The sequence below is a fragment of the Triturus cristatus genome, chromosome 3_1, assembly GCF_964204655.1.
Source record: "Triturus cristatus chromosome 3_1, aTriCri1.1, whole genome shotgun sequence".
NCBI classification, from domain to species: domain Eukaryota; kingdom Metazoa; phylum Chordata; class Amphibia; order Caudata; family Salamandridae; genus Triturus; species Triturus cristatus.
Genome location: NC_140583.1, coordinates 672,336,557 through 672,360,025, shown reverse-complemented (window position 1 = coordinate 672,360,025; position 23,469 = coordinate 672,336,557). Strand labels below are relative to the sequence as shown.

The 23,469-nt window shown below is 46.2% G+C and overlaps 1 protein-coding gene across 7 annotated transcripts in view; it reads right to left on the bottom strand.

Moving 5' to 3' along the window:
* OSBPL5 (oxysterol binding protein like 5) overlaps nucleotides 1-23,469 on the bottom strand; it is a 1,218,591-nt gene that overhangs the window by 355,467 nt on the left and 839,655 nt on the right. For all 7 annotated transcript variants that reach the window (XM_085644727.1, XM_085644725.1, XM_085644728.1 and 4 more), the window contains one exon: nucleotides 21,729-21,830. In XM_085644727.1, coding sequence (XP_085500853.1) covers nucleotides 21,729-21,830 — 102 coding nt within the window. The remainder of the gene's footprint in view (nucleotides 1-21,728; nucleotides 21,831-23,469) is intronic.

Genomic DNA, 23,469 nt, shown 5'->3' with positions numbered 1-23,469 from the left:
CAGCACAAAGTTGCTGGTGTTGGCAACTACTTGAACAGTGAACACCATGGAAACGTAAACAGTAAACACCAGCCTTACAGAGACTACTGCGGAGCATCATGTTGGTAGCCGGAGCAAGTACAGAGGTGAAACAACATGCAAACAGATGTGTCCGTGAGTTGCAGTGCACCGATGTTGGGGCATCATAGCTGAGCTCGCTCATGTGAAGAAAATGTCAATGATTGTGTCCCTTCGGAAAACACCTGATGCAGCTGCAGTGGGGTGTGTCACACCTGCATCATCTTCCTCAACATCATCCCCGGTCTCCCACACTGCCTGAGGTGACATTGCCGCGTGAGCTACCCACAGTACATGACCCAATCAGAAACGGTCCATAAGTCGTGGTGCTCTGAGTCAGTGGCCCCTCAAGTGCTGACCAGGGCATCAGGCAGATGATGCCATCCACGACAGGTCAGACCAACTCTGACCGTCTGGCTGTAAGACACATACGACTCTGGCTTTTGTCGTCTGGAGGTGGTCCTGGCGGTGGTGGCGTGTGCCTCCTGCGGTGAGGAGACGTCCAGGCCGGTCATGACTCAGATTGATGTGTGAGCCCTGGTGGACCGCTGCTGATGCCGGAGGCAGCAGACAGCGCAGGGTCACAGACACATGGCGTTGAGGACCCAAGGCCACCGTCTCGGCGGCCATCTAATATCTCAGCAGAAAGGGTCCCTGACTAGAGCTGCACAGAGTTAGTGGCCCCAGATGCACTGTGGCCGTGACAGGCACACCTGCAAAGGACGGTGACTTATGGTGCACTGAGATCGGGCCAAACGAAGTGCTGAGCGGGTCCTCATCGATGTCCAAGATGAGCAAGGCGTAGGGATGCGGGAGCCAGTGGAAGGTGTCCTCCAGTGCAGGATGCAGAGGGTTCAAGCCGTCCGGTAGCGGCAAATGGAGGAGTGGAATGCTACTGTCTCGTTTTCACCACAAACTCAGTATCACAGACATGATGATGACGACAACCCCAATGCCATAGACCCATTCGCCACCATAGTTCACCCAGAAAGTATCCATGGATGTTGTGGAACAGACTCAGTGGCCCCAGAGCTAAGCGGGTGTACAGTCAGTGACGATGCCTTGTCTTGCCTGCTACGGACTGGATTGTATCAGAGTGAGGCATGCTGGATCGCAGTGTAGGCCGGAGGCAGCGGTCCGCACGGGCCCACAGTCACGTGTCATTGGGATGACATGCAGAGTTGCTGCCACCTGATCGAAGGGTGTACAGTGAAGTAAGGCTGCTGTAAGGCCTCAGACATCATGTAATCATGACACAGTTCCATATGTGTGACCTACTGCACCACAGTGTAGGCCCGAGGCAGTGGTCAGCAGGGGCACACAGCCACGTGTTGTTGACACCCGATGCACAGAGTCAGTGACACCAGAGCAGTTGTCGGCAGTGTTCGATCACCTCCGTAACGATGATCCTTTTCTCCTCCGGACTGAACTGCGTCTTCCTCTTACACCTCTCCCTGCGTGCAATGATATGAACTCTGGCATACATGAATCAAGACTCAGTTCCAAGTGTGTGACCTACTCGTACTAAGTGTAGGCCGAGGGCAGTAGTCAGCAAGGGACCACAGTCAGCTGTCGTTCGAATGCTATGCACGGAGTTGGTGGCCCAACATAGAAGGGAGAACACAGATATGACTCAGCCATGACGTGTGTACTCGGCCATTGCATAATCAAGACTCAGGTCCAAATGTGTGACCTACTTGACCGTAGTGTAGGCCGGAGGCAGCAGTAGAGTACGTCAACGAGAAAGGAGTAAAACGGGCCTGTGTCGCGGAGGCTGTGCTGGTCTGAGAAGGCTGCCAAGGTCACGGGCCTCTGGCTTGGAGCTTGCGCCGGCACGTGGTGGGCCCTCTTTGACACACGCCGGTGTTGGCAGGTGGGCAGTGTGGCCTGGCTGCGCAGGGGCAGGCCCGACAGGTTCGGGGTCCAGCAGCCCGGGGTACAGCAGGCGCACAGGATCGCAGGCAACTCGGCTCACGACGACGGCGTCGGCCTCGTGGCGGGGTGAGAGGCATCGCCCTGGCAGAGACGTTGTGCATTATTCACACCCCTACGCTGGTCTGGCGTACGCCGGGCCAGCCCACTCTACACACGCTTACGGGGGACGTAACAGGCTACATTTCCACGAACACCCCCACTGGCTGGGGTGACGTAGTTGCGTCCACTGTCCCCTACACTCCATTCACCAGCGGTGTATGTCGCCATGGATATGGGTGTGTTCTGCATACTGCAGTCTGTCCAGCACATCTCCCCCCACACTTGGCATTGTGTACTTTCCCATACATGGGTCTCTTGCCTCCTTCACACATGCCTGGTTCCCACCTCTCCCCACATTTGGCTATTGTGTCGCTGGGGTGCCATGATGTTGATGGCCCATGTTCACAGCTCACCCGGGTTACCATGGTAAGTTGTGCTGTCATGTCTGGTGGGTGGGCATGTTGTTTGGCATGTTGCATGTGAATTTGTGACATGTGCGTTGCCAGAGTTGTGGGTTGCATGGTTGTGGAGTTGAGGTGTGTGGGGTGTTCATTTGGTAGTTGACACCAGGCTGTGCATTTCCATTGGTGCCATCCTGGAAGTGCTGGTTGAGATAGGACTGTTGGAAGTTGTAGGTCTCATGCACACTGCCTGGGTAATTGGCGATGACGTTGGTGGCAATTCAACGTTGTTGGGATGTAGACTGCACATTGATGGGAGGCGTGTGCTTTCTGTTGGGTTACTTGTGTGCTGTCTCGGCAGGGGGCACAGGTGGGACATGTGTGCTGTCGATTGCCCATGACACGTGCGTGGATCCAGCTATGGCGTATGGTCCTTGCTTGGTCTCCAGCAGTTCCAGCGCATTGTGGTGGACATATGGGTACCGAGGTACCAGGCTGATGATGGCATCCCGGGCAGGTGTGGGGGTCTCGGATGTGGCAGGCTGTGAGACTACTCCGACTCTGGTGGGTGTTGGTTGGGAGGTACCAGTGGCCAACAGGTGCAGCACAGCCAGCAGCTTTGTCTGAGGTGGGATGTTGGTTGTCCGCTGTGTTGGTGCCGTCAACATGTTGGGCGATGATGGTCAGGATGCATGGATGGTTGTCCTTTTGAGCCTGTAGTGTGCAATGTCATTTTCAGGTGTTGGGTCTGTGAGGCTGATGCGTTTCCTGGGGGTCCGCTGTCTTTGTCCACTCGGCCTCTGTGGTGGTCCGGGGAGAAGTTGGGTCCGGGGGGGGGGGGGGGGGGGGCTGGCTGTCCTGGGTGTGGTGGAGGGGTGTTGTGTCCCTATTGGGGATCCGAGCTGCATGATCAATGGTTCCATGGCATCTGTTGGTCTTCAGGTGTGGCTGTGCTCTGGGCCCCCTTTTCTGTTGCAGGTTGTCGTCCGACTTTGCACCAGGTCAGAGTAGGTGTTAGTTTCCTGCTGCTATCACGCCTTATCGCATGCTTTGTGATCTTATCGCCGATGTGGCTGGTCGTTGAGAATGTTGAGGTGTGGTGTTGTCGCGTCTTTTTGCTCGAGAATGACTACTCTGCATCTCATTAGCGATAGTTTCCGGGGTCATCCATGGCAATGTTTTTTGAGGATGCTATCACAGGGAAACTGGTGGTATGGGTAGTTTGCACCGGCTTGTGAATGGGGCGATGGATTTATCGCGACTTTGGCTGCGCTAAAGTGCCGTTAACTCGGCGATAGCTCCTTGAGAATATGCCCCTGAATGTGGGAATGAGCATGTCTTATTTCCAATCACTAGCTATTATAGGTGCAATCAATGTCAGTGCTGAGAAAGGTTTAAAGGCTAAGACCTACCGCTTAGAGCCAATTTTAAGCACAGAAAGGAGGACCGTTATTGTTTGCACTTGGTTGACAACAAATGGAGCCACATTTCCCTAGACTGACTGCAAGTGAACATTTATGTAAGTTTTTAAATGTTTTGTATCAAATTAGGTTATTTCAAACTCATTAGTATTGCCCTAACTATCCTTGAAAACATTCTAGTGGATAAAGGAAACTTTTTTTATTTTAAACCTTTTGATTGAATATTTGACAGCAGTACAGGACAATAAGAGCTGACAGCAGGTAGGCACCGTTACCACACAAGCCGGCTAATAACTGGACCAATGGGCCCCCCAAACCCTGCTGTACAAACCACAATAATAATAATGTAGAATACAATAAAACAAAACAAAAAAAACAACACAACCTCCAGCAGCACCGCAATCCACATTGATCAGAATACGGCTTGTGCCGCGCCACCTGTCTGACCTGTCCCTCCCCATCTACGACATGATCATGTACCAAACACCCTACATTCGGCCTCCGGGGGCCCCCCCTGCATGGTCCTTGACTCCAAGTGCATCCCACAAAAGGATGCCCACCCTTGCCATATTTTGTTATACTTCTTGGGGTATCCACAGGCTATATAAATCGGGTGAGCTCACCCCATATTGTCCAAGCCCCCCTTCCAAACCTCTAGGAAGGGGGCCCGGGCATCTTTCCATGCCTTTGCAATGTCCCTCTTGCGATCCTAAAGCCCAGCCTAAGCAAGGCTCATTTGTATTTATTGCCGTCTACCCCCTATGTGATGTGCAAAAGGGCGCACCCCAGGTCCTCCGCAAGGTCTTACCAAACGCACCTTCCAAGCTGCTATTTACCCTCTAGAAGAAAGTATCCAAAACATCGCAGCTCCAAACTGTATGCCAAAAATCTCCTGTCTCGGCCTGGCAGCGTAGGGAGCTGCCAAACTCAATCAGTCTCCTCCTCCACAGTCTCTCCCTCATAAAATAGATCCGATGTAGATAGCACAGCTGTATCAGGTGATATTGGGAGGTGATGGCTGCCTCACGCGGAGAGGCCAGTGCCTCCCTCAAGTCCTTGTCCGTTATGGTGTCCACATGGCGAGCCCAGGCCTCCCGCAGGGGCCCAAGGGCATCAGGGGTATTGATGACGAGCCACAGGAAGATGTTAGAAATGTATGTTCTGAAATGCCCATCAGAAGCAACTTGCCCTCCAAGGGACTAAACTCTGGGAAACAACCAAATGCATGATGTAGGTAGTAAGGGGCATGGCAGAGTTGTAAATATTTGAAGAATTGGCTCAGAAGGAGACCAAACTACTCCTGGAGGTCAGTGAAGGTCTTAAGTTGCCTCGTCCATCAAGGTTTGACGAAGCATGGAGTTGGTATGTAGTGAGTCCTGAACAATTGCTGGATCTGGCATCACAAAATTTTGGAACCCCCAAGTCAAGAAGTCTTGCCGCCAGTTTTTCCATCTCAGCATCCCTCCACTTACATTGAGCCGTGCAGAAGCTATTAATAAAGCCTGAGAGTTGGTTTTCAAGGCCTCCCAAAGGGTCCTGGGAGAGGCGATTGAGCCCACATTGTGCCACAAGTAAACTCGATTGGTGTTGTTTAGGGCTGTCCAAAACTTGCTACAGACCAAGATCCAGTGACTTAAATGCCAGTGGGGTGAGCCTCTCCGCTCCCCAAATTGCACAAGCAGCTTCATCGGTGTGTGTTCGGACAAACCGCATGCCAATATTTGTGCCTCACCTACCGTATACCCGTGAGACCTGGGGAGGAGAAAGTACTCTGGTCTTGAAAACGTCTTGGTAACCCCCCAAAAAATATATAGCGCCTTTCCATGGGGTGACAAAACAGCCACGCATCTAATAAACCCATCCTATCTACGAAGCGTGCCAGCCCAATTATAGACGTGGAAGCCCCGAGACCTCAGAGGAATGATCCAGCCATGCGCTAACGACACAGTTCATGTTCCCACCTAGAATCCAGGACCCCACCAGGAACTCCAAAAGGATTGTATGGATGGTGTGCAAAAATGCCTCAGACAGAGGAGGAGGTGTGTATACATTGAGTATGGAAAATGGTTTCCCACAAAGCAGGCCAGATATAGTCACATACCAACCCAATTTATCATGCCAAGCCTGTATTTGTTGGAATGGGACATGACCCTTCAACAGTATAGTGAGCCCTATGCACCCCCTTTGGATCCCAGTGTGAAACACCTTTGTGAATTCCATACGAGCCAAGAAGGGATATTTGTTGCCCACAAGATGGGTACCCTGCAAAAGCAGAATGTCTGGGCCCACTTTGCGGGTTGCCCACAGCACCGCCCCCCACTTAATCTTAGCCAATAATCCATTAACAGTACAGGTGAGGAGTCGCATGGAGCCCGGAACCCCCAGGTTTATCTCACCTGCCATGGAAACCGCAGAGCATGATAAGGGAAGGATAATGGTGGTGAGTGAGTTAGTGATTGAATCAAGGTGTGTAACTGTGGGCACTACCAGTGAGGTGTAAATAGGAAACAGTATGGAGTAATTCCTAACACTAACCCCCACCCACCCTATACTTCTAAAACTGGAAGTACCTGTTGATGATACCAACTAGGTGATAGGAGTCCATGCCTCTTCCCGAAGGCTGGATATTGCTTACCTTAACATAACCCCCCTACCCCATAAAGTGAGGAGCAAGGCCCGGCAACACCCAGCCAAGCTGAAAGAGCTGTCCTCGCAATGAGCATGCATACTGTTATGGAATCACATGTTAACCAACAAATTGTAAAAGTAATGTCTGAAGCGTAGAAAGCCTGTGAACTGAAAAACCCAAGAAAAGAGGTATGATCATCTTCCGGGAGGGCAAAACAGGACTAAGTGACCCATCTGGGTTCAGCAGCAGACTAATTACTCAATGGAACATCACCATTGGGGGCAATCTGGCAATCATGGACTTCAGTCCACACCTGGCCACGGGAGCTCCATCCACGGCGGAGCTTCCTGGTCTGAGGTACAGTCATGTCTGTTCCGTATGACATTCCTCTGTAGACAAGCCTTTCTTCCACCCACTCCTGGGCAGCCTCCGGCGTGTCAAAGAACATGGACTTGCCCCTAACCAACGCCTTCAGTGGGATGTGAAAAATCAACATGTACTGAACGCTTAGGGGTATGAACTTCTGCTTGACGCCTCGAAAGGAGCATCAGTTTTGCTGCACTTTGAGGGTATTGTCTGGAAAAATCATCACCCATGATGATTTGCAGTGCAACAATTCTCTCACACAGGAAGCCCGAGGTATGCCATCACGGTCTGCATAGTTCAATATATGGGCAATTATGCGCCTTGGCGGGGATTCAGGTGGGGTCTTGGTGTTTAATTACCTGTGGGCAAGCTCCACTATGAAGCAGGTAGAGATGGAGTCTGGCAGTAACCACGTATGGAATCAGTCTGTAATGAAAGAAGACGGGTTCTGCCCTTCTGCACCTTTCGGAATCCCCGCCACCCAAATGTTGTTTCACCTGGATCAGTCCTCTGCGTCTTCTGCTCATGCACTGTGTGGTGCAGTCTTCACCTCTGATTGGCAGGCCTGTAAGTAGTCCTCCGCTTCAGATATCCTCCTTCAGCTCTACTATTGACATGCACCTCCCTAGGTCCGATGCAGCAGCTGAACCGGCTGAGGCCAGAGGGAGGGAAGGTAGGGCCCCCCAGCGCACCCAACCAAGGATCACAGACCACACGCAAGCCCACAGTCAAAGCTCTAGGCCAATGCCTGTCCCGAGAATGCACACACAAGCCTATGCCACTCCACAGGCGCCATGACTCCCACTGGAGTGCCAAGTTTGTATGGTTCTGAGGCAGGGAAATGCAGGGCAGTTCCTCCACAGCTTGATATGGCTGCCGATTCCACTGCACACAGGAGGGGGGGAGGGCATCATGTTCCGGTGTCCACGTCCCCAACACGGCCGCCGCTGCAGCCTCACCAGGGTCTCCCGGCTTTCAGACACTCTGTCACGAAGGCCAAACCCGACTGTCGCATCCTTCGTGGCTTATGGGGGCCCACTCTCTGGTTGCTTGCGGCTGTGGGGAGCACTGGAGCTGCTCTGCTCCAGCGCAGGGCTAGCATCTGCCCCGGCCAGGTGAGGCAGCCGCCAGCTGCCACTGGCGCCCACTCCATGAGTGTGCCAGCGGTTCAGGCAATAGGCTCTGGGGGGAGGGTGGGCTCCCAAGCCAGCACACCACTTGCCCCCACACCACTCCAGCATGAAGAGGTCTGCACTGGTACAGCACAGGCCCTCTGGGTCAACGATGCCTTGGGACCACTCGAAGCTCCGCCTTCTTTTCCCGTTGCTTGAGGGGCCCCAATAGGCCTTGGGGGGCTCTGCAGTATGTCGGTACCTTATGACCTACCACACAGTCACTGCTCCTCCCGCGCCATCAGGGAACGGCATCTGGGGTGATTCTAATGTGATTCCTTATATGGATGCTGTCAGATTAAATGTGAGGCAGTGAAGCTCAGCAAAGAGCAAACACAATTTTCAGTGACCAGGCCATGCCACCTAGGGAATTTTAAATAGTCCCTGGGAATAAAGTTCATGAAGCCAATTGCGGTCAATCGATTAATAAATAATAGCTTATTTGTTGGACACTCATTAATGCTCATAAAACGTCATCCTACATACAATGTAATAAAATGGAAAAGCAAATCATTACAACTAATACACTTAATTAACATAATTTATCAGTGGGCAAAAAAGAAGAAAAATAATTCAGAATATTAGTAATAAAAAAATTATATAAAATGTATCACATCATTATCCTACATGTAACTTTTTTTTTTAAATTATGAAATGGTTGACTCAGCAAGGGCCGCAGTTGAACTATCATGGTTGAAGCCCTTTAAGGGATATCTCAGAAAATACCTGCGTCTCACAAGCCGAGCTGAATAAACAAAGCATTACTATGCGAATACAAGGGATCTAAAGTGCTACATTTACGTATATGGACTGCAACCAAATGGTTATGGACCCCCTAGTTACAAATGACTGCTGTAGTTAGTTCTTTTCTATGTAAAAGTTAGGTGGAACTGAACATTAAAACAGTAGGCTTTGGTCTCCACAGTCATGTAGCAATAAGAGCACAAGGTAGGTTGATTCCCTTGGACCAGTTATGGACGAAAGCAGCAGGTGGTAATATGACTAGCCTGACCTTTAAGAAAAGCAGCTTTGCAAAATACATCTTCACGATATCCAAATATAATTCAACAGAAGGTGGCCATTTGAGCTTCAGGAAGGCCTCAGTGAAGCCCCCGAGGAGCTACATCTAGCCTCCTTTTGTCAATATGTTCCCAATTGGACTTTTTATTAATCATTTGGGAACTAGAGGTGACTGATGCAGGATTATTACAGTAATGGAGCAATCCTAATAGCTCACATATTGAGAGTATTTAGCAGAAAAATTGCATTTTATGCCCATTAAACAAAGGACCTCATACGATGCCATTTTAAAGAGGCCTTGACCATCGTTTGGCTATATCTGAGCCTGCGAAGTCTAGGTCTAAGTTTCGCAATAGAATCAGTATTCTTGGCACCGAGCTCAAGACCAAGGGGAAAGAAGGGGCACTCGGAGGTAGCTTCAGTAAGATTTTAGGGAACCAGTGCTCACGTGCTGAAAGTTTGTTCAAAGAGATGTATCCCTTTACATCAGCACTATGCAAGACTGCCTGGGCCTGGTAGACGTCATGGCAGGGATATTACACGAAGTCCTATTCAAGAAGGGAACCTAAGCGCAGCATCAGTTAAAATGCCACATTAATGGCTACTCGAATGGCCAACTAATCAAAATCCAGAACCTTTTCAAGGAGGGCTCAATCTAACTAAAGGTCGCCTTGGAAAGGTCTATGAGAGTTGTGTTTAGCTGTATTTTCTGATCAGCACCATATCTGGTAGAATTCGGACTTCCGCAGGAGGAACTGCAGTCCTATAGGTGTTTTTGATATCAGGAGGGTGCCTGCAAACAAGAAGGCATAGTTTTTTCACTTACCAGTGTGAGGACATCATTAGTGAACTCCTTCACTCACATCTTTAATATACAGTGTGAAAAAAGTGGGGGCAAGAACGCAGTTTTGGTACACACACTATTGACACTGATCAGATAGGTGCTCTCCCCACATAGTCCCCATCTCACTTTTGCAAATTTTTTAGTGTTAAATCGAATATTGAATTTCTACAGATTTGGGAGGACAATATTGACTGCTTACCGCAGCAGGGAGCGAGGTACACTATCAAATGGAGACTTTAATTTGACAAATTCCACATGTAAGACTTGAACATTTTTTTTATTGCAAACAAATGCCACAAACATCAAAAGAATGAAAAAACCAAACACGCTGCCACTTGAACAAGGCAGACATATGCTTCCAATAAAAATTGTAATTCATTATTGCATGGAATTTTAATAGAGGAGTACTTGTGCACGCTAGCAAGTAGGCATACCTATAGAAAGTATACAAATTCCCTGGGCAAGTTTTAATGCACTCTACTAACTTAAAAGTTGATTTTAACATCCACGGTATGCCATAGACTGATTCAAAATGTGTTAGCCCCTACCCTGGCGTTCAGGTGCCAGTATCTTTTATCCTGGGTTTCGGGTTTCGGAGCTAGCCTCATGCTAATCAAGCATGTGCCCGAAGGGCTAGGTTTGCTCTTGACTTGCAATTGGTACTGGAGCTCTCCTTGACGAAGAGGTAAGCAACAACCAGGCTCTCTGTAGTGACAGGAGGACCACTGTCCCCTTTATGTGTTCACACATGTAGAACAGTGGCAGCAGCATGCCAGGTTTTGTAGTTATTATAGTATGACAAAGCCTTTTTACTTGTGTCAATTGAATGGGAGTGTGAGGTTTAGGCTATAGCTTCCCTGTTAAACTTCCAATATAGTACCCAACAAATTAAAGACCATTTTTTCTATTGTCCACGTAGCCTTTCGGTTTTATTCTAATTTTTCAAAGACTTAAGAAATGAGTAGTTTAGTTACTTTAGGCCTGGTTTTCTTCTCTTTCTGTTCCTAGGTTCTCTGTCCTTTGGAATGTTGCAGACATCTGTGACAGGCACCTCCCTCTTGATGAGAGCAGGTAAGTATTAACTAGGAAGAGGAAGACAATACTCTGTTCTATCCCTATTCTTTTCATAATACTGTCCTTCCGTTTCTCTTGGATACTTGTTTCTCAGTGCTTCTGGTGCTATAGCATGTGCTGTGTGTGTTGAACTAGGTGCTCCTCCAGAATACCACTGGCCCTTCAAATGAATCCTTTCGTGAAGGTGTGGGTAAGGGAGCTAATTTAAAAATCCTTCAATCTCTATATTTTACTTTTTCTTGTTTTTCCATTTTCCGCTTTCTGATCAAGCTCACGTTTTAGATAAAGATCAAGTGTTCATTACGAATCCTTCAAAATGCTACTGACCCCTTCCTCTAGACCTACCCGGTTAGCCAAAGTCCTCATCAAGTACTTTAGGGGAATCTATAGCCTTTCATGTAGGGCTGGTCTAGATTTGTGTTCCTCGACTGCACCATTGCTTGTCTCCACAAGCCACCCCACGTCCTCTGCTCAGGCTCCTTCCTTGTCTCAGTAGGCTATAAGTGCCAGCATCTTCTGGCTCTTCGAATTTGACCTTCGAGTTGTTTTTTTTCATGCTGCTGCGAGGACCAGCAAGCAATAGGGAGAGTCTCTCTTTTATTTGCAGGGGTGTAGCTTCAGAGGGAGGGGAATGTGTTTGGGGTTTTTAGACCACCTAATAAATGTATTTTCTGGTGAATAGTGGCTACTGGTGCTTTCAGTCAGGTGTGGTGAGGTGTCTGTGGGATTTTAACAGGAATATTTGCATACACACAGATAAAAACGCAAACACTCTCTCTCCCTCTATCTGTTATGAAAGTCTTCAAAAATGTTTATTTTACTAAATATTGTGTTTTTTTCCATTTGGGACCCATACCAATCTGCATCCCTTTCCCTTTCCACAGCCCCTTAAGCCCCTTTAATGTGCTCTGCTTGTTGTAAAATGTATTTTAACATTATATGCCAGCGTGATTGTTGGAAATCATCCCCCCAATCTTACTGACCAAGCTACGCCCCTGTTTATTTCCATTCTCTTTCTCCTCCTTAAGTTTGGCCTTTGTTTCTCCCTCCCTTGTTCCTAGTCTCTCTTCTCTTCTCTTTCTAATCTTTTCCCTTCTTTTTGTTTTCAAGGGACCTGCTCAGCTTTGACCAGTTGCAATAGCAGTACAAGCTCGCAGATTTGGAGTTCTTTCGCTATCTGCAGATCCGACATGCACTGACCACGGCCATAAATGAGGACTCCCCCCTCCCCGACTCCTCCCTCCTAGAGGATAGGTTGTTGGACGGGCTACTTCCGCAGAAGGCTATCTCATTAACCTATAAAAAGCTTGTCAACAACACATCAGATCCCCTGGTTAAATTACACGAGTCGTTGGAGAGGGATGGCCTCTTACTTGACGACAAGGAGTGGGGGGAGGCGGTGACCTCCCCCAGGGAGGTGGCGATCTCTGCACACCTCTGTCTGGTACAATTGAAAATTCTCCACAGGACTTACATCACTGGACCACAGCTGGTCCGCAAGGGGCGTGGGGAGAACATGGACTGCAGACGACAGTGTGGACAAGTTGCCACCTTTATGCACATTCTTTGGGAATGTGAGCAGACTCAGAGATATTGGAGGGGGATACATATGGTCATGAGTGAGGTCCTTCACAAGAATATCCACCCAGAAGCTAAGAGATGTTTACTCAATGTGTGGGAGCCCACTGACTTGGTGGGGGCAGAAAGGTTGTGGGTCACACTGGGTGCCACCGTTGCTAAAAGAGACATTGCTCAACTATGGGGAGGGCTCACACCCCCTACTATTGCCTCATGGAAACGAAAATCTTGATTGGTGCATGTTTAGGGAGAAAACTTTGTATGTGGCAAGAGGCTGCCCCCAAAAATGGTCCAGAGTGTGGGCCAAGTGGAACACATACAGGGGAGATATTTTTGTCGCACCTACGGCCCCCCTGACAGCAAATCTTTGTCTCCTTGAGGACTGTTCCCGATTCACATGCTGTTTCCCGCAATTGCTATGTATCCCAAATGAAATGTCATATTTACTATGCCTTATTTTCCACTACATGTAATTTAGTGTAACATGTAATTTGCCGACTGTGTTTTTTTAAAAAGAATGAAATCACCAAATGCATTCAACAAAGGAACCTCTGCTCTGTAATCGGCACCTTGCCTCAAAACACCAGCATAAAATAAACATCCATGGGTGGTACATCTTCCTCTGTTCAAGCAGCTAAACTATGGAATTCATTACCCACAAACATAAGATCCACAGATAACTATGTAATCTGCAGAAAACTACTCAAGAGCTGGCTCTTTCTTACTTAAGCACCATACTCAAACAGAAATGTGCAGCATATCCCTGTGTATGTAAACTTCTATAATTTGATTATATGTATGTATTTAGATAAGTGCATTTCTTTGTAAAAATATATACACTACCTATAGTTTACAAATATATAGATATTCCTTAGTTCTGCTTAACAAATGAATTTATTACTAATAGTTAATATATATCTATTACAAACTTGGACACTGTTTCAAAAGGGCTGCACTATGCAAGATACGTTTTTAAAGAAGCTTGGACTGCAAGCTGTATTTAATAATGAAAACATTAGTGCAAAGGTTTCACTTTAAACCGAGCGTTCGTGTATTGTGTCCTCCCCTGGTGTTTACTATTCTAGCATATTTAACTTGAGAACAACAGATGCTCGGCGCTGCATATGATTAAGACGGTTATTTGGTTGAAACGCATTATGCTGTACTACAAGGCTTGCCTGCTAAAATTGAAAATCTAATTTTACCTGTTTTCCAAATGGAGGGCTTTTGTTGAGCTGGAAGTTTGCACAATTTTTCATGTGGAATATATATACATATATATATATATATATATATATATATATATATATATATATATATATATATATATATACATTTATTAAGCAGGCCTAAAGAATATCTATATAGACAAAGGTGATGGACAGAATGCTGAACAGTATCAAACATTCATCCACAGTCCAGTCCTGAGTGGGAAGGATATGCCTAGAAGTGCATCCCGTGTTCGCTATGCCCCCAGATTTAAGCCATCTAGGCTGATGAGAAGGTGATACCCTAAAATAGGTTCCAGGATGGTTGTTTGCCGGTCCAGGGAGGACATGGCCCGGCAGTTCGGGCTGGACTGTTCCCATGAGAAGCAGTGTCAAGACTGATTTGCAGATGGCTAAGTGCAAACAGGACTGGTGTGGTGAGCAAAAAGTCCCAGACTGGATTGGGAATGAATGGTTGACACTGTTCAGCATTCCATCCATCATCTTTGTTTTACAAAATATATATATATTTATATACTATTTTTTTCTTAACATGTACATAGGTCACTGCATAGTTTTCATATAAGTTATTTGATTAGATGCTTATGGGTTTCTGTTTTATTTTATCTATCACAATACGTAATTGTATCTACAAGTGCTTCATCATTGAAATATTGATGAAAATATAAAATCAACACACAATAAAAAAATCTCCTGAAAATTACACAAATAAATTAGCTTCACGTACAGCAACACTTGAAAGCCTGAGTTCTAACTATCTATCCACACATGCACATATGGGACTTTCTACAATACAACTCAAATGAGACAATAAACTAATAGCCTCCCAAAGTAACTCTAAATCCTTGTGGACAACTCTGACCTACCACATTACTAACCATTTGTTGCATGTGTAACCTATTATTTGGTGTATCATTTTCTTTTGTGCCAGCTTAGTGTCTTTGATTCGCTGTACATCGCTCTGATACCATAGCAGGTCTTGTTTGCGCTATATAAAACTCTTCAAATAAAATAAATAGCTTTATATCTCAGTATATTATCTTTCTATGCATGTATCCCACTTCTATGTAGTTACTCATCTATGTATTACTTTACATCTACTGTAGAAAAAAAAAGCTTCTACTCTCTCCAATGCATTACTCTATATATCCTCCTATACCTCTCTCAATATATTTTCTAGTCCCATTTTTTGACTCATCTCAAACCTTATTTTACTACTATGATATCCCAAATAACCCTTTTTAGATTACTTCCTTCTCTATCCCTCCTTGTCTCACCCAAACCTTATTTAAATGTACTTCTATGATCTCCAAAAATAACCCTTTCTAGATTGTACTCTCATGCATCCCTCCTTTGACTCATCCCAAACCTCGTTTTGCTATTTATGATCTCCCTAATCCCTTTCCTAACTCTTTCCTCCTCTATCCCTCCTTTCATTCATCCCAAACCTCATCCCACTACTATGATCTACTAAATAGCACTTTCTAGACTCTTCCCGCCTCTATCCCTCCAATATCCTATTCAATCAAACGAACAGACTCACTTGTCCACTGTTCAAATGAACAATTAATATTTCCTTATACTAATCCACCACTAATCTTTTTTGGGTTCCGGAGTAGTGTGCCGCTTGCAAAAGCACTTCAACGCCTTGTCTGGGGCAGGAAGAGCTATATAAATACAATTAGATCATTTTCCCTTGCCCACGGGGTGCATCAAGGTTATATATTGGCCCCACTGCTCTTCACTTTTTTTATTAACAATTTGTGCCCGATCTTGGTCAAAGCCTCTTATGATATCCCAAAGATTTCCAAAGTATTTGTACCGATGGTGCTTTATGCAGATTACACAGTGCTTAAGGCACGGACCCCAGGGGCTCTTCGTCTGCTAGTGGATTATTTTATATTTTTTATGAGCTTCCTGGATTTGAGTACAAACTTTGGGAAATCGCATATAATACCATGTGGACCAGAGAAGAAAAACATGACTTGCTTAAGGGCGAAGGGACAAACCTTGAGTTGTGAGAATGATTTTAATTATCTGGGGGTTCTTTTTTGTCGCACTGGTTCTGGGAACAGGAGATAAATCATTCAGGGCTGAGGATCAGTAGGTGCCTTATTTAACCTCCCACAGGCAGCCTGCAGGAGGACAGTTTTACCTCTCTTGAACATTTTAATTCCCAGCGTGCATCAGCAGCACTTTATTGAGTGGGGATATGGAGATATCGGGATGTTTCTAGTTTGCAGAGGGAGGAAAATCACATCTGAAGACAGCTTCTGTGTTTGCTTCCCACGAGCTCACATTTTATTATGCATTCAGAGCTCAATCTTTCTTATATTTCTGATAAAGTAAATGTAGCACCTTTCTTTCTTTGGGTCAGTGGGTGGGGTAACATCGAGGCTAGATTGAATAGAGACATTATTATTTTTGAATGCCTTAAAATGGATAAGGGGGTTAACAATCCACTGGCTGGCTTATGTTAAAAATCATTTTACAAAATGTACCTTATTTATTTGATGCACATTGCGTTGGATAAGCTTTGGGAGAAGCGCCACTTTTCAGATCATTGTAATTCCCAGAGGCTACAAAATGAGTACAGTAAATGCACTAAAGGGAGTACCTCAGTTTTTATACACCTGTAGAGCCAGCATCCTACTTTGCAAAGCCGTTTTCTCGGCTTATTTTAATCTTAGGGCTGACACTGTGGTGCGGTTTATAAACTTCCCAGGTATTGGAGGCTACATGGGGTCACCAGCTTCGGTTTGTCTCGGTGATGAATTTTCAGACCAGTCCATAATGCACTTTATGTTTTTTGTCCATTTTATAAAATGTATATAAGGCCTATTTTAGAATCCCTAGGGATAGCAGGATGCTGTGTTCTTCCTTCAACTTTTAAATGGTCAAGATGTCCGATAGAGCCTTTGTGGATTTTTTAAAGCAGCGGTGAGGAGCAGAAGGTCGATGGATGGCTAGGTGCAATATGATGTCCATGTTCATTTTGGGGGATTAAGGGCTGGAGAAGAATTATGTTTAAGTGTATCTGAAGAAACTTCTTTCTGTTTTGATGTTCTCAAGCTGATGTGTATTCATATATATGAATTTTGTGATGTTTTTATGTGTTGATCTTTTCTGGCTATTTTCTGTGTCGAATAAAGACAATTGAAATATAAATACAAATATAACTACAATTGTGATGTAGGCTAGTGAAATTAGGTATGCATTGCATGAGTGCCTGTATAAACCAAAGTGACACTGGTTTGGTTCCACTTTGGAAGCCCCTAGCCTATTCATGTGCACAAGATGAAGGTGAGGATGCATTCCCAGACAATGGAAGGGCATTGCTGATATTCCTTAAATTGGAGGGAAGAAACTCAACAGTAAAGTGGAGAAGAATAAGAAAGAATTTAGAGCAGGCTTTTTTGATAGAGAGGGCTGGTGATTAGACTTCCTGATTCTGCCTTTTGGTGGATGTTGGGATTGAGGGGCAGGACTACATTTTCTGTTGTCAGCTTTTGAGGGACCCTTTAGAAGGGAAGCAGTCCATTGTCTACCCTTCTGATCACTATCAAATGGGGCTGTTGATGGTCAGGAAAAGACTGCACACACCTCTTTGTGCCTCTGTCGTGGGTGCTCCAAAGTGAAGATGACCCTACTTAAAAGAGCATCACTCAAGACAAAGGATCAGGCTGAAAAGGACACATGAGTAGGGCACTGATCCAAACCAGTTCTGCAAGAAAAGAGAGAAAATGCACACCCTCTCCCAGCTCTGTAAAAAAGTAGGAGTTGCTGACCCACTCGCTGTTCCACTTCCACGTTTTGTCTGACTGTGAATGGATGCTTCACAGAGTACCCAGAGTAATGCACAATCAGGGCTGGTGTCTTGCTGACAGTCAACTTCTGAGGGATAATGGAATATTCCTGGAGTCCGATCTGGAGGAAGAACCGCCTGCCTTGCTCTGGGAACCCAAGGAATCCTGCCTGAGTGAGAGGTAAGGGGTGAATCAATCCTGCAGGCGGAGCTGACTATTGGAAGGGGCTAGAAGCAGTTGACCCTGGTAAATAGATCAGTCCTCCAGAGACTCACGGATGTCATGACAGGCATGTTTGAAGTGACAGGCGAGTGCCAAAGATCTTTGGTGGGATTGTGGCACTTCTGAAGCATATCTGAGAGGTTTACCGTGTCATCCACGTCATCATTGCCATGGGACATGAAGAAGTGTGTCAAAATAGTTGGTAACACTGAAGCCAGCATTATCATTTGTTTCTATGGCTCCCAGTGTGCACCTGCAACCCCAGATAGCTGTGTGGTCCCAGCTGCCCAGAGAGTTGGGCACCTTTACTGTCTCCTCAGTGTATCCACTATTGGGTGGTTAGGCTGGAACTGACTCCAAAGGGTGCTTAGGGAACTACACTGCTCTGAAGACTGAACATGTCACTACATGTGGAAGATCTCTGTGCCTGATCAATCTGCTGCGGGTGTACCACTTACAATGCCTAAAAGTGCTCTATCATTGCTAGAGTCCTATGCCTGGAGAAGAGGACTACCAAACTGCCTCCACCAAGGAAGGTTCAACTTGCATGATAGTGAACTCACCAGAGGATTCAGGCCCTCCAAGCACGTGAGGTACGTCTGTGCAGAAAGAGTGCAGGAGCCCACAAGAGGGCAGCCACTCCTGCTACTGTTTCCACAGACCAATGTGTGGCCTGTAGCCTCTCCACCTGAGCAGGATTGCCATGTGCGATTGGTCCTAAGCACTTCCAGTGAACTGGCTCATCTGCGGGAGCCAATCAGAGCTCTACATCACCAGAAGAGGACTGAGTTAGGTATTATATTGGCTATTTAGCCCAAAGAAGTGACTGTGTGCTAAAGGGGGGAGGGGGCACAGCACTTCATCTAGCGATTATGATACCAGAAACCCAAGCCCATACAGTGGAAGGGGAAAGGGGACGGGGGAGCATACCTAGCAGAGACCCTCCTTGAACCACATCGAACTCACGCCTGAGCAGTGTTGGAGTGTGTAGTTTTGTGTCTTTTGGTAAATAAAATACTTTTTGTTTTTCAAAAGAGAAACACTGGTCTGGACAATTATATTATTGGGTTTCTGGGTGTGGCGTAGTGTCCTGAGCCTATGTGTCTCCTCAATAACCTCCCTGAAAAGCCTGCGACAGCTCACCACTACTACATCAGAGAATCTAGCTGAAAGTGCTGTACTTGGCCCACTTTGCAGAGTCATTGTAGGAGGAACCCTGGGACAGTAGAGGCAAATTACCTCAGCCCCCACGGCTGTGTCCCAGTATCCCCTGTCTGTCCAATTACCTCAGAATGGGGGTCTGACAGATGTAGAGCCCATTAAACTCATGCCTGAAAGAGGCTCCACCAAACAGGCCAATTGATCAGCAGGGCTGAACAAAACTTCATTGATTGCGATCGGAGGAAGAGGAAGTATTGGATTGTTGCGCTGACCTTAAGCGCTGCGCAGGTCAGGGAGGAGAGAGGAGTGTGGCCTCAGCACCACATCTCGCGTCCACGAGCCTAGGTCCTGGGCCCTTCAACAAGTTTGGGGGTTGGCTGGCTGCAGGTAGCTGAGAGGGCAAGCGGGCTGCAGGGAGCCGAGAGAAGAGGAGCTGAACGAGGGGCGGCAAGCTGCGGTAAGTTGGGCTACCCAGCACGTATAGGTGCATCAGCACGTACACCAGTGTGCTGGAGTACTGAGAAGTGTCAAGAAGCCCAATCCAAGGTACTCCAATCGTTTGTTCCCACAGCCTGGGAGCCCATCTGCGCAAGACTTGCCCCCCGCAAGGCCACTGCAGCTAATTGGATCCAGGATAGTCGTTTCTCTATGATCACTTGATCATTAGTTCTAAATCAAGAAGCTGTTGGAAGCAAGTGCACTGTTCCTCATCTGAGGACCAGTCCTCAAAGTATAATGTGCTCGTGGCCCTCCCCTGTTTCCAATTGACGTTTATTGTTTAGGGGAGAAGAGGCAGTGCTGTAGAGGAACCACTAACCTCCTGGAGTCGACCTTAGTGGAGTTCCCTTAGGGGACAGCTATGAGGTAGGAAGGACAAGGAAGGAGCCCTCTGCTGCCCCAAAGTGCAGAGAGATCAAGTCAGGCTATGTGGGGAGCCCCCAAAGAAAGGGGACCCCCCCCCCCCAGTCCTGGAGACCTCTAACAACGCTCACCACCTCCCACACTCCCCATGGCTCCTGCATCGGAGTCTGGCTTAAGTGTCTTGAATTAAACACCTCTCCCGATCACAACTCATCTGCCTCTCTGGGCATCGGAAGAACATCTGGCACTTCAGGTGCCTGTGTGACAACACTTTTAGCCTTTTAAAAAAAAATAATCAGAGTCAGACTGTGCAGGCACCCCCACAGGAAGTAGTGGTGCCCCCCCCCCCCCCCCCCATCAACTTAATTCAGCGCATACTTGGGAAGGGCCTCCGCAACTCAAAATTCAGGCCATAGTGCACTCACCCTCCCACCCACACAGCCCACCCTAGATCCCAGAGGTCAACGGGCAAAAGTTAACTAAGTTTACTAAGGCAGAGCCCAAGAAGCCAGTTCTAGCATTTCCAATGGCTCCAATCCAGCTGTCTGACAACCAGTATCCCCATTGGATGGCCAATTCCACATATGATCTCACACCTGTTGTTGCACCAAGTGGCTTCCCCCTGAACTCTCTGATGCCCACACACACCCAAATGGTTGTCATGCTTTATCATAGGGCTTTGCTCCCCATGGGGCCTTCACTGCAATGCCCCACAAGAGGGCTCTTTATTGGAGATCTTCTCTTTTTGTCGTTGTGATTAGTGAGGGAATGTGAAGGTAGGGTCCCCTTCCCATTTGCAAATGGGTTACCACCTACTAGAAGTAGGTGGAAAAATGCGAATGTTTTGTGACCGCATTCAAAACATTCTTAAATACCGCTGCGATTTGGTATTAGGAAGGGTCACCCTAAACATGCCCCTGACTAATACCAAATCGGTATGTATTCACAATTCCAAATTGCGATTCAGTAACATGTTACTAAATCGCAAATTGGAATTCATACATACAAAAATGCATTTTACCTGTCGCTAACGATTCTGCAAATCGTGCCGTTTGAGACCGGGAAAATGCATGATACATGTGGCCCTTCGTGTCTGAGGGAAGGCCACTCATTCAAATATTGAATGGTTGAGAGCTAACTGAAGGAAGTGATACCAGAAAGCAGTGGAAGAGAGTAGGATGATGGGATAAACATGCTTCTCTGACCCTGTGCAGTGATGGTGGTGCGGCTGGCTGGCTGAGGACCATAAACGAGTTTTCGTCCTGTCTTCTGAGAAAGGTTTGCTTGCAAAGAGCTAAGAAGTATGAACCGTGGCAAAAGTATGGTTACTAAGAACCCTGCATACAGGTGTACAATAAAGGAATAACTTGCTGCTTTGAAGACTACAGATAGTCTCTGTATATGAAGAATGTATTCAATTAGAATGTATTTAACAACAATAATTTTTTCTTTAGCGACTTTTACAGCACGTTTGCAGTTTGTACCCCTTTTAAGTAACAGCCTTACTTTTCGCCTACTTACTGCAACTCAATTGACTGACCTCGCAAGGAAAGACGGCGGTGTTAGTCTTGCAAATGACAGACGGAGACTTTAATCCTTCAAAGATTGGGAAATTGAGCACCAATATGTAAAATAATAGAAAGAGCTGCTTTTTAAAGTGCTTGGAAACAGTATAAGTGAGGTAGGAAGTGATGGCAAGATGCAATTATTCAAGTTTGCAGATATTCACAAAGAAAATATTTGAAAAAAATAGAACTTGTCGACGGGAACAAACGAGTGCACGTCTCTTCGGTGCTGACCCCTCCTAAAGCCAGTGTTACATTTAAATAACGCAGGCCTTTGAAGCCCATGTGTTAAATGATAAACGTGTTGAAACGAGAAAAACATAAATAGTGCTGTATTGTGGCAGGTACCTTGAGCCAGTCCGCCATAATCACGGCACTGGGATCTTTCAAAGCGCTGAAAAGCTGCTTGCTGGCCCTCTTTTTCTCCTGCCGGTAATTCTTCTTCTGTACCTGTTAAAAGAAGGAAATTAAATATTAGTAATGTGGACAAGATTTTCTGAATTGCATCTTAAATCCTGGTGTATGGCGAAAAGGAATCTCATCATTTTGGCCTTGATTCGTCGTGAAATATCATTACCTCAGGGTGAGGTACTTACTGCAGGCATTAAACACCTCTAATTTCAGGTTTTTCAGTTGGTAATGAGGAATAAAATGACAAATTAGTATCTAATAAACCAAATTCTGCATGCTTTAACTTTTTCTGTGGCTTTTCCACAAATTTCATCAGGTTTAATTTGTTGAAATCAGACACCGGAAAACAACAGGGGTCCGATAATTATTACACAACTCAGCATTGAAATCCCTGCTTAACTCCAACTTGCAGAGAGATCAGATTTCAAACCCCAGCTTCTAATTAGTGCCTTTGTGTTAGTGATGCTGTATTTAAAAGCATGAAAAACCATGGTAGGGTACAATCAGCAAAAAGGTAGTAGTATTTGAATTTATGCATGAGGTTGAACTTTTGATAAGGTAAATTACCTCTGATTAGTTAGCATATATGAGTACAAGATATGAAATACAGGGGTGAACCTATAGCTTCTTGCTGTGGTGCTGTTCTTACAGGGTCTGGGTACCATCTGTCAATTCGTTGCGGCCCTCAAAATGAGGTCTACAGTTCTGACATGCCTTGTTGATATCAATATTGTATTTTGTCTGAATATAGATTTCTTAGAATACTACAAAATAACCCCTTTAGACAGGCCTAAACCTTCCTTTTTAATAATATTAAGTCCCTCCTAAGTAGGCCTTACAGCCTATAAGATAGGGTGAATGATAATTACAAGTAGGACATGTAAAAGTTTAATATTACACATACCCTTGCAGTGAAAAGGCCCCTAAAGCTATTTCCACTGTAGCAGTGTTCCATTGGAATCATTCAGATAAAATATCAAATTTAACAATGTTATACAATATTAAATTTAATAATGTTATCTCCGGTTAGGAAACACCAACAAATCTTATTCTTGGATTTGAAAAAAATATTTACTGCAAGCCCAATTCACTGATAAATGTTGTATTTGTAACAAATATTTCAGAATAAGTACTTTTAGAAAGTCAACTTTTCCCTGTCTAAAGCCTTTGTAGGACCATTTGCATGCGCTCCAACTAACATTTTCTTGGCCTAACCATTTGCTACCTGCAGCCTGTATCTTGGGTCAGATGACCAAGTGTAGCTGGCAGTTGGTCTTTGTGCATAGCTCCCAGACAGTGAGACAAAGAGGAATAAGTGTTGTCAGAATGGGCCATCTCTGACTTGAGGGGGAGGGGCTGTCACCTACCACGCTTGCACATCACAAAGACCCTGCCTGAACACACTCACATAGGGTTTGACACTAGTCTTTTGTGACCCTAGGCAAGCTGAGGCCAGGGCAGGGAGGCACGAAGTACCAAACACCTCTGGGGGTGGAAGCCTCTAGAAACATCTCCTTCTTCAAAGTGGACACCAGCTATAAATAATGGATCCTAGGACCCAACTCTTCGGTACAAACTGGACCTGTGGAAGACTCAGAAGGACTGCTGTGCTGCTCTGCAAGAAGGACTGCTACTCTGTTGCCCTTCTGCCTGCTGCCATGCTGCTTGAGTGAAAAGG